General features: G+C 42.2%; 1 protein-coding gene across 1 annotated transcript in view; it reads right to left on the minus strand.

Moving 5' to 3' along the window:
• CCDC171 (coiled-coil domain containing 171) overlaps positions 1-12535 on the minus strand; it is a 378568-nt gene that overhangs the window by 345792 nt on the left and 20241 nt on the right. The window contains exon 5 of the mRNA XM_062208207.1: positions 11692-11827. Coding sequence (XP_062064191.1) covers positions 11692-11827 — 136 coding nt within the window. The remainder of the gene's footprint in view (positions 1-11691; positions 11828-12535) is intronic.

Raw genomic sequence — 12535 nt, forward strand, 5'->3', positions numbered from 1 at the left:
GGGAGTGCAGTGGAGGATGGCCCAAGTGCTTAGGCCCTGCACCCCATGGGAGACCAGGAGAAGCACCTGGCTCCTGCCATCGGATCAGCGCGGTGCGCCGGCCGCAGCGCGCCTACCGCGGCGGCCATTGGAGGGTGAACCAACAGCAAAAGGAAGACCTTTCTCTCTGTCTCTCTCTCACTGTCCACTCTGCCTGTCAAAAAAAAAAAAAAAAGAAAAAGAAATAAGAATTTACAAATATCCATTAATAGTTAAAGAAAAAATCATAGAACGTCCTTCCTTATAAATTCAAGGTAATTCTATTGTTTGTTTCAGATGCAAACCATCCCTCCCTGATCATTTCCTTCTCCTCATTAAGAATTCAGTTGTTGGCCCACCATTATGGTGAAGTCAGTTAAGCCACCATTTGCGATACTGGTAGCCCAAATAAGAGAGTGTGTTAGACACCTAGCTGCTATGCTTCCAATCCAGCTTCCTACTAATGCACCGGGGAAGGCAAAACAGGATGGCCCAAGTGCTTGGACCAATGCCATTCATGTGGAAGACCAGAATGGATTTCCTCGTTGCTGGCTTCAGCCTGGCTCAGACCTGGTTATTGTAGCCGTTTGGAGAGTAAACCAGCAAATGGAATATCTGTGTGTGTGTGTGTGCCTTTCTCTTGCTCTTTCAAGTAAATAAAATAACCTTAAAAAATAAGACAAAAATCAGGGCCAGCACCATGGTGCAGTAGATTAATCCTCCGCCTGCGGCGCTGGCACCCCATACGGGTGCCAGTTCTAGTCCCAGCTGCTCCACTTCCAATCCAGCTCTTTGCTATGGTCTGTGTAACTCTGACTTTCAAATAAATAAATAAATCTGTTAAAAAGAAAAATGTTGAGTAATTTTTTAAAATTATTTATTTTATTTGAAAGCAGAGTTACAGAGAGAGGTAGAAATAGAGAGAGAGAGGTCTTCCATCCAATGGTTAACTCCCCAGATGGCCACAACAGCCGGAGCTGTGCCAATCTGAAGCCAGGAGCCAGGAGCTTCTTCCAGGTCTCCCACACAGGTACAGGGGCCCAAGGACTTGGGCCATCTTCTGGATTGGAAGAGGAACAGCCAGGACTAAAACTGGCGCCCATATGGGATGCTGGCGCTTCCTGCCAGGGCTTTAACCTGCTGCGCCACAGCATCAGCCTCAGAAAAAAAGTCGAGTAATTTCTTACTGACAGGACACAATAATATTGCTCTTGGTTAACAGAAATAGCCTCAAGATGGTTCTGACATTGCATGGACAGCCTATTGGAGCCTGAACATAGTGAGGACATCCTTGCCAGTAGAAATGGGATTCCCATAATCCACAGTGGAATCACAATTATTTAAACCATAATGTGGACTTATTTACAACAAAGTGCCTATTAAAGGCAAGCCTTTGGGAAATGAGGCAGTGACTGCATTTACCCATTACTGTAGTTTGTTTACTACAAATCCTGGGTGAGAGGGGAAAGAAAGCTAAATCTCACTATTCTAGAGAACTTACGCAAACAAAATTATAATCACAGGGCTTTAGACAGAAAACCAGAGTTTTTATGGTGACTTTAAGAGAATCTCTTATCCCTTATAGCTCCAAGGCAGATATGGCTAAGGACCCATCTGAAAATCAAGTTATGGAGAATTCAGAATTATAAACTGAGTGGAGAGTCTCATCATGTTCTACTGTTAAAATAGTACCAGCTAGGCATTAAATAGGAAGGAAAGACATGGGATGAGGGCTTTTGAAATTAAACAAACCAGGAACTGGCATTGTGGCATAGAGTTAAGTCACCACCTGCAATGCCAGCACTCCACATGAGTACCAGTTCGAGTCCCAGCCACTCTACTTCCAATTTGGCTCCCTGCTAATGCACCTGGGAAAGCAGCAGAAAATGGCCCAATTTTTGGGCCCCCAAGCCCACATGGGAGACCCAGTTGAAGCTCCTGGCTTCAGCCTGGCCCAGCCTTGGCCATTGAGTCTATTTGGGGAGTGAACCAGCAGATGGAAGATCTCTGTCTCTCTTCTCTCTGTAACTCTGCCTTTCAAATAAATATATCTTTTTTAAAAAAGAAATTAGACAAAACTACAAACTACGAATTGCAAAAGCCCCCTGATACCCCTTACCATTAAAAGCAACCTCTCACCTCTTAGAGGAAACTAGCCTTCCCTTGCTTAAAGCTTTGAAAATGACCACATCTGAAGTAGCTACCTTGTAAGATTTGCAAGATTCACTTCCACCAGCCTCTGTCATCACAGAGTGACTCAGATCTCAGTATGCCATGACAGAGAAATGCATGGTTTGCTGCAGAACATAGCTTATCTAGGGAAAGAAGCATAAGATCTAGCTAATCTGGTGTTAGCAGGAATCTGGATAACATGTATAGGACTGAAGTGGATTTAATAAACTAGCTCCATCAGTTGGCTGAGGTGGACAACTGCAAACTGAATTCAACATTAGTCTACAATTATTTAATAAGGACAAAACACCAGTATTTCCCTGATACAATACAGAGACCCGAGGAGCAAACCAAAACACTGTAAAACACATGGAATGGGAAGCACAGGCATCCTCAGAAAGCTCTGGGGCAGCTAGCCTCTACATGCCAGAGAAAGTAGTGGAAAGTGGAGATAATAATATGTCACCATTGAATCCCAAACTTCAGTAAGAATGGTGTAATCCCAGCGTGGCAAAGGCCAATTGGTAGCAATTAACCAACAGTGACAAGGTGAGAACAGTTGCTATAATGGGCATTGAAATATAATTGTATTCATATTACTGTGACTGAAATTCAGTATGTTTTTAATATATATAAATATAAATTACACAGAGAAAAGGAGAGTTGAGGTGGGGGAAGGTCTTCCACATGCTGGCTTACTCCCCAAATGGTCAAAATGGTCAGGCTGAAGCCAGGAGCCTGGAACTCCATCCAGGTCCCCAACGTGGGTGGCAGAGGCCCAGGTATTTGGACCATCATTTGCTGCTTTCCCAGGCACATTAGCAGGGAGTTGGATCGGAAGCAGACTCAAACTAGCATTCCAATATGGGATGTCAGTATTGTAGGAGGCAGCTTAACCCACTATGCCACAACACCAACTTCAGTGTGTATTTTATATTTACAGCACATCTTAATTCAGACCAGCCATATTTCAAGTGCTCAAAAGACACAAGAGGGCTGGCACTGTGGCACAGTAGGCTAAGTCTCTACCTGCAGCACCAGTATCCCATACAGGTGCTGGTTCGTGTCCCGGCTGCTCCTCTTCTTATCCAGCTCTCTTCTATGGCCTGGGAAAGCAGTAGAAGATGGCCTAAGTGCTTGGGCCCCTGCATTCACATGGGAGTCCTGGATGGTATTCCGGAAGAATCTCCTGGCTCCTGGTTTCAGATGGGCCCAGCTATGGCCGTTGCAGCCATTTGAGGAATGAATCAGTGGATGGAAGACCTTTCTATATCTCCATCTGTAACTCTTCCTTTCAAATAAATAAATAAAATCTTAAAAAAAAAAAAAAAGACACAGAAGGCTAATACCAACTATATTGGAGAAGTTCTACAATAATATTTTTTCTAAGCAAAGAGAAAAATCTTTAAGTCTACTGAGCAGAATTCTGACTTGAATCACTAAAATAGGAAAAATATATGAGTCCCTCCATCAGATCCCAGACTCCTTGAAACTCCCTGACATAGCAATTCCACAAGCATATACTAAAAATCTTATCCCGGGCCTGCGCCGCGGCTCACTAGGCTAATCCTCCGCCTTGCGGCGCCGGCACACCGGGTTCTAGTCCCGGTCGGGGCACCGGATTCTGTCCCAGTTGCCCCTCTTCCAGGCCAGCTCTCTGCTGTGGCCAGGGAGTGCAGTGGAGGATGGCCCAAGTACTTGGGCCCCTGCACCCCATGGGAGACCAGGAGAAGCACCTGGCTCCTGCCATCGGATCAGCGCAGTGCGCCGGCCACAGCGCACCAACCGCGGCGGCCATTGGAGGGTGAACCAACGGCAAAAGGAAGACCTTTCTCTCTCTCTCTCTCACTGTTCACTCTGCCTGTCAAAAAAAAAAAAAAAAAATCTTCTCCCAAGCCTTCTTCAATGGGGAAGGTAGAAACTTTAACTGGAGATTAGTATATGACGATATTTCTCCCATACAATAGACCCAGGAAACAAACTATAGAAATGGGAGTGGCCTCTGATATACCAAGACATAATAACCCTATTATCTACTAACCCATTCACTAGGTTCTCCCACCCCAATCCCTTGCAAATTGGACTCTAACTTTATGAAAGAGATCTTAATTTCCAAGGCTAATACTTCTACCAGTTGATATAAAATGATTTAATTTAATATATACTACAGTATGGATGAACTTTGAAAATAGTATAATAAGTGAAATAAGACCAAAAAAAAAAATAGGGGGAGGGGAAATATATTGCATGGTTCCACAAGAATCTGTCGAGAAAAAGACATATTTATAGAAACAAAAAGCAGAGGTCAACAGGGGCTGGAGGAGAGATGGATGGGATGTTATTCATTAATGTAACACAGTTTCTTTCAGGGTGATGAAATATTTTGGAATAGATGGTGATGGTTGCACAACACTATGAATGTTAACTAATGCCACTGAATTGTACACTCAAAAATGGATTAACATATCAATCATTACATATTTCATCACAACAAAAAAATTTTAATTCATTAAATTGAAATCTGAGGCTAATTTTTGGTGTCCTTATGCTGCTGAAACAACAGATAAAGAAAAATTACCCAATTAGTATGGTGAACAATCCTCACTACCAAGGGACAGTGAGACAGCAAAAACCTTGAAAACCTGGGGTTTAACAGTGTGATTCCGCCCATGTGTACCTATAGAAATCCAATGGAGGCAGAAACAATAAGCAACCAAGAACTTCAAAAATGAAGGTTTGGTCACCCTACCAAGAGAAATGTTAACAGAGGGTAAAGGAAATACAGATTTGGTTGTGAAAGAAGTGATAGATATCAACTTAAACCTTAGTAGAAACTCTATGAATAAGGACTACAGCAACTTCACATATATTTGTTGGATGTATATATCAGTGATTTTTTTTCTTCTCTTCTTGCTTTTCAACATTGGTAGTGCTTAACTTTTTAAAAAAAAAAAAAGATTTTATTTATTTATTTGAAAGGTAGAGTTATGCACAGTGAGAGGGAGAGACATAGAGAAAGGTCTTCTATCCACTGGTTCACTCCCCAAATGGCTGCAACGGCCGGCGGGAGCTGCATCGATCCGAAGCCAGGAGCCAGGAGCTTCTTCCGGGTCTCCCACGTGGGTACAGGGGCCCAACTGCTTGGGTCATCTTCTACTGCTTTCCCAGGATCAGAAGAGGACAGCTGGGACTCAAACCGGCGCCCACAAGGGATGCTGGCGTCACAGGAGGAGGATTAGCCTACTGCGCCACAGTGCCGGACCCGTGTTAAACTTTTTTTTCTTAAATATTTTATTTATTTGAAAGAGTTACAGAGAGAGGTAGAGACAGAGAGAGAGGTCTTCCACCTGCTGGTTCACTCCTCCTCCTCAGATGGCCGCAACGGCCAGAGCTGCACCGATCCGAAGCCAGGAGCCTCTTCCAGGTCTCCCATGTGGGTGCAGGGGCCCAAGCACTTTGGCCATCTTCCACTGCTACCCCAGGCCACAGCAGAGAGCGGGATCAGAAGAGGTGCAGCTGGGACTAGAACCAGCGCATACATATGGGATGCTGGCACCTCAGGACAGGGCATTAACCTGCTGCGCCACAGCGCCAGTCCCTTTGTGCTTAACTTTTAAATTTAACTTTTATTTAAGCTTGTTTTTTATTTGAAGACAGAGCAACAGTGACAGACAGATATAGCTCAATCTTCCATCTGCTGATTCACTTCACAAATTCAAGGGCAAGCCAGGCAGAAGCCAATACCCAGGAACTCCATCCAGGTCTACCCCATGAGTATTTGAGTCACAATCTGCTATACAGTACAGTACAAGGTACACAGTAGCAGGAAGCTGATTCAGATGCAAAGGCTCTGGGACTCAAACCAGCACTCTAATGAGTACCGCAAGCAGCAGCATAATCCACTGCACCACAACACACACACCAACTACTAAACTTAACTGGTAAACAATTTCAATTACATTCATATGCCATCAAATTATGTGAATCTCTTTGGAAGGGCATGTATCATCTGTGAAATAGGTGAAACAACTAACAGACCTCAGAGTCTCCAATTGTGAAGAAGGCAAGAGGTCCTCTGTACAGAACATATTTGAGTTGAAACCCTTATTGTTATGCAGCTACAAGATTATGCTGAATGGGAGTTAAATATGAAGAGAACGGTGCTATCAGATGCTGAAAAGCACAAGGTGTGAACTGCCAATTATTTGCCGGTTTGATCCCAGATCCATTCCCAAACTCCTTCTTTTGCTGTACTCCATAACATCATAGGAACTATAATTTTCAAGCTCCATTGCCAAATGACTCTATCACTGATAGTAGCTGCATCTACTGTGGTTCCAGCTCTCCATCTCTGCCTCAATCCCAAAACCAGTAGCAACAGCATGTTTGTCTCCCACCAAACAGCCCTAACTTCTGGATTTGGTTATATTATCTACTCCCATTAGCTCCCTGACCTACAGGTGATGTTGGCCTCATCACTCCTTGCTTGACTATACAACTACTCCCCTTTATTAATGAACATCTTTTTACCTGATTGAACTTTATTTGATTTCCAAGACTACCCACACAGCTGACAGAAAAATATCCTCTGCCCAGGAAGTGGTTTTCTCACTTAAATTTCAGTACATGCACTATATGTGTAACAACATGAACAAAATGGTATCTCCCTTTTTTAAAACATGTCTGTGGAGAAAGGTGTGTGGCAAAATGGTTGGATCACCACTCGGGATGCCTGCATCTCAGGTCAAAGTGCCCGATTCAAATCCTGGCTACACTACTTCCAATCCAGCTTCTAGCTGATGCACACAATGGGAGGCAGTAGATGATGGCTCAAACACTTGGGTCTCTGCCACCACATAGGAGACCCAAATTGAGATCTGGGTTCCTGGCTTCAGCCTGACCCAGGCTGGCTATTATGGCCATTTGGGGAGAGAAACAGTGGATAGAGGATCTCTCTGTGTATCTTTCACATAAAATAAAAATAAAAAATTTTAAAACATGTCTATTATTATTCTTCATAGCTTCCTTTATGCTTCTACAGCATGCCTCACTGGATAGGAAGAGGAACAGCTGGGACATGAGCCAGTGCCCATATGGGATACTGTGCCACAGCTGGAGGTTTAGCCTACTGTGGCACAGCACCGGCCCCATCACTTGTCTCTTGAGCACTTGAAATACGCCTGGTCTTGGGGGCTGGCGTGGTGGCATAGCACGCAAAGCTGCGGCCTGCAATGCTGGTATCCCTTATGGGTGCTGAGTTCAAGTCCCAGCTGCTTGGGCTCCTTCAGCCGCATGAGAAGACCTGGAGGAAACTCCTGGCTCCTGGCTTCAGATCACAGCAGCTCCGGCTGTTGCAGCCAGTTGAGAAGTGAATCAGTAGGTGGAAGAATGCAGGACCTCTCTCTCTGCCTCTCCTCTCCCTGTGTAACTCTGACTTCCAAGTAAGTAAATAAATTTTTAAGAAAATAAATGAATATGGCCATTCTGAATTAAGATGTGCTGTGCTGTAAATATAAAATACACAATGAAGTCAGCATTGTGGTACAGTGGGTTAAGCTGCCTCCTGCAATACTGACATCCCATATTGGAATAATGGTTTGAGTCCCGGCTATTCTGCTCCCAATCCAACTCCCTGCTAATGTGCCTGGGAAAACAGCAGATGATGGTTTTGTTTTGCAATCTGACAAAGTCTTATCAGAATAATATAATTCAAAGCATAAAATAAGATACACAGATTTATAAAGACAATTAAATCATAAAAAACATGCAATCTAAAAATAAATTTGTGATATGTCATTCTATGTACTACTTTAATAACATTAAATAATAAGCTTTACTGGCTGATCTAATAACTACTGTAATTTCAAATGTAACATGTGACAAATGTAAACATTATTTCAAAATGTGTACAATAATTGAAATGTGAGATGCAGCTATAATTTCTGAAATGTGCTATGTATCTGATTTTTATTGATAATAAAAGTACTGCTAGCACTACAATGTCCTATTATGAGCATGAGGAATGCTTAAAATCAGCTAGAGGTTAATAAAAATAAAATTGTTAATTTTTTCCTCATCCTAATTCACAGAATCCCTAATTTCTCTTTTTGAGGATCCCAGCTTAAGATTTTCTGTCCTTGGGGCGGACATTGTGGCACAATGGGTAAAGCTGCCACCTGCAACTCTAGCGTCCCATATGTGCGCCAGTGCAACATCCAGCTGCTCCATTTCCGATCTAGCTCTCAGCTAATGCACCTGAGAAAGCAGCAGGGGATGGCCCAGGTGCCTGGGCCCCTGCATCCATGTGGGAGACCTGGAAGAAACTCTGGGCTCATGACTTCGACCTGTCCATTTGGGGAGTGAACAAGCAGATGGAAGATCTATCTCCCTCTTCCCTCTCTAACTCTGTGTTTCAAATAAATAAATCTTTAGGAGTTAGTGCCATGGAGTAGTAGGTTAATCCTCCGTCTGCGGTGCCAGCATCCCATATGGGCGCTGGTTCTAGTCCCAGCTGCTCCTCTTCCAATCCAGCTCTCTGCTGTGGCCTGGGAAAGCAGTAAAAGATGGCCCAAGTGCTTGGGCCCCTGCACCCATGTGGGAGACCAGGAAGAAGCACCTGGCTCCTGGCTTCAGATTGGCACAGCTCCAGCCATTGCAGCCATTTGGGGAGTGAACCAACGGAAGGAAGACCCTTCTCTCTGTCTCTCCCTCTCACTGTCTGTAACTCTACCTCTCAAATAAATAAAATCTTAAAAATAAATAAACAAATAAATATTTAAAAAAAATAAATAATTTCTGTCCTTAAAAAAGTACTGACTGAGTCAAACAAACATCTTCAGGTCTTGAAAGCTGCAAAGCCAACTGTGTAGTCCTAGGTCTCTAGTCCCTTTGGGTTAAGAAAATGTGTAACTCTTATTATGAACTGAAGAGGACTTGATTCCCCAAACCCATACTGACATTCAAACCTCACAAGTCTTATGTTACACATTGATGGAGAAAGGGCAGAGATTTGATTTGGGTCTGGTGGGAGGTCTTTAGGTTTTGGGGGCGGTTCTCGCCAGAGGGTTGGTTATATAAACCAGGGGTGCTCCTGTGTCTCTGCTTTCTGGCTCACCATGTGATCATTCCTCTGTACCTACTCCACCACTGGCAGCCTCCATCTGTTGCCACACTAATAAGGCCACCCCATCCTGAACTGTGAACTTCCAAACTGTAAACCAAAATCCACGTTTTCCTTCCCAGGAAACTCCTCTCAGATATTTGTTAACGTAATGAAGAGCTGACTCTTTCTACCTCATTTCTCTAGATTTTCTTTGTTTTTTTTTTTTAATTTGCCTTTTTTTTAAGATTTATTTATTTATCTGAAAGAGCTATACAGAGAAGAAGAGACAGAGAGAGAGAAATCTTCCATCCACTGGTTCACTCCCCAGATCACTGCAAAGGCCAGCACTGGGCCAGACCAAAGCCAGGAGCTTCTTTCAGGTCTCCCACGTGGGTGACTTTTCAAAGGCCATTAGCAGGAAGCCGGATCCGAAGTGCAGCAGCCAGGACATGAACAGGTACCCAAATGGGATACACGGTCGCAGGCGGAGACTTTAGCTGCTATGCCACAACACAGGCCCCTCTAGATTTTCTCACACTATCATCACTGAGCCAATGAAACATCTGAAGAACGTCATGGTCTTTCTTGTCCTATTTCCCACACCTTTATTATTATGCTCAAATGACTCTAACGACTACTGCAAAAATGAAAACCCTGTGATGTTTTTCAATCACCTACATCAAGGTACTTAAGTCTCTTCTAGAATCTGAGTCTATTAGTGTCTCCTCTACATATACTCTTTGCCTACTAACAAATCATCTCAATAGTATTATATTTTTTCTACACCTATCAAAGAAAACTGAAGATCAGAAAAAATGAAGGAATTTGTCCAAGATCTCACGGCAATAAAATTCTTTTTAAATACAGATATCTGTGCCAATCATTCCTATAGTAGGAATATCTGATAAGGCAGATACAGCCTTAGCTCTTAGAACATTTCACTCCTCTCCATCTTGCTTTGTGATGGGTATATCTGGATATTAATATGGCTTTAAAAAATTATTCAATACAAGTTTGACCATCTAAATAAATAATTGAAAGAATCAGAATGATTAGTAATGCAAACCTAGAGTTGAACCAACTATGATTGCATGTTTTGAGAAAGTTGTCTTCCTTCCCTGAGCTAATTCCCTGTCTCTTTAATGAGAACACATACTTCAAAACATTTTGATCTAGTAACAGGGAACAGTGTGTTCTGCTAGGAGAAACTAATGATAACTGCAAAAAATGTGTGACAGAACATATCTGATAGAAGAATGATTATCATGACACTAATACTATAAAGTAAAATACACATTTGGTTTTAAAATATGATTTTTAGAGTTTATAAACAATCTGTATTTACTTAACAAATACTACTTTGTCTTTGGTTACATGTTAATTCAATATAAACAGATGTAATTACTTCAATTATCACTTTAAAATTATTTTAACTGCTACTAAAAAACAAAAATAAGGTCATCATACATTCATTTCTTATTTTAATTGTCAATAACACTGCTCCTTTTATACACTGAAAAATCATTTTTTATGCATTAAGCAATATATGCAACAGAGACAATGCTCAGTCACTGCTTTCTGCTCTCAGGGGGCTCACACACTGAAGAGACTAAAGAAATAAATGTTTCAGTTCTCAATATCTGTCACAGCAAGGTGTTCCAGAAGAACAAAGAAAGCAGCAATTGATTTCACTTAGGGAGACTACATGAGGTCCCTGACAGGATAGCATCAGACGTTAGCATGAAGGGAAGGAAAGCATGTTTATGTTTAACGACAATAATTTACAGCTGCTATTACAGTGCACAACCACTGTATAAATTTTATTTCACTTAATTACCACAACAACCCTTTGGGAAGAGCATTTCACAATAAGAAACTAATGATGTAAAAAGATAAATAGCTAGCCAACAGTCACATAGTCTGTAAACAGAGGTGGCAGGAATGAGTCAAGGTCTTCGTAATCAGATATTCTTCACACTACACCAGGCTACCTAAGCTGAACTTCTCAAGAATAAGATGTAAAAAGAAAAAAAAGATGAAAGAATATAACAGACGGCAGAAACAGAAACATAATTCCTTCAGTATCTTCAAAAGGAAAGAAAACTACCATCCTTGGAATATATACATATGTAAACACACACAGATATAATGGCATAGTAAAACAAGAAGAAAACAAGTGGTAGGCAATTGGGCCTAGGAGTTAGGATGTCTGTTGGAACATTTGCATCTCATATCATAGTACCTACATCAGCATTCCAGCTCCACTCCTGATTCCTGTTTTCTTTATTACCATTTCCTTTTTAAGCACAACAAAAGGATAGTAATAAAGATTAAATACGAATTTGAAATGAATGTAAAAATTCAAACTTGTAGCATTATTTGAGAGGAAATAAGTCTACCTCTGCATTGTGCTTAGTTGTTATTTCTAATTTTTCTTTCTTAGCCCGATGGAGTTTCTTTCTCAGATCAGCAATAATATCCAAATCTGTTTCATTTTTAATTGCTTGCTTGAGATCCAATGAGGCATTCTTTAACCTATTAAAAAAAATCAAAATAAAATATAAATACATATAGCATAATTCACAGCAATTCTAGTATTTAATTTTTTTTAAAGATTTATTTTATTTATTTGAAAGACAGAGTTACAGAGAGAGGTAGAGACAGAGAGAAAGGTCTTCCATCCACTGGTTCACTCCCCAAATGGCCACAATGGCCGGAGCTGTGCCGATCCAAAGGTAAGAGCCAGGAGCTTCTTCTAGGTCTCCCACATGGGTGCAGGGGCCCAAAGACTTGAGCCATCTTCTACTGCTATCCCAAGCCATAGTAGAGAGCTGGATTGGAAGAGGAGCAGCTGCAACTAGAAACGGAGCCCATATGGGATGCCGGCACTTTAGGCCAGGGCTTTAACCCACTGCGCCACAGCGCCGGCCCCAGAACTTCTCGTATTTCTTATAACTTATTTCTCAAAAAACAGAGAGTGTGGTATGGTCCTTGACCTAAAGATATTACATTCTAGGGGCCGGCGCTGTGGCATAGTGGGTAAAGCTGCCGCCTGCAGTGCCAGTATCCCATATGGGCGCTGGTTCTAGTCCTGGCTGCTCCACTTCCACTCCAGCTCTCTGCTGTTGCCTGGGAAAGCAGTAGAAGATGGTCCAAGTCCTTGGGCCCCCGCACCTGTGTGGAAAACCCGGAAGAGACTTCTACTCCTGGCTTCATATCAGCCTAGTTCCGGCTATTGTGGCC

Source organism: Lepus europaeus, chromosome 12 (genome assembly GCF_033115175.1).
Source record: "Lepus europaeus isolate LE1 chromosome 12, mLepTim1.pri, whole genome shotgun sequence".
Classification (NCBI taxonomy): domain Eukaryota; kingdom Metazoa; phylum Chordata; class Mammalia; order Lagomorpha; family Leporidae; genus Lepus; species Lepus europaeus.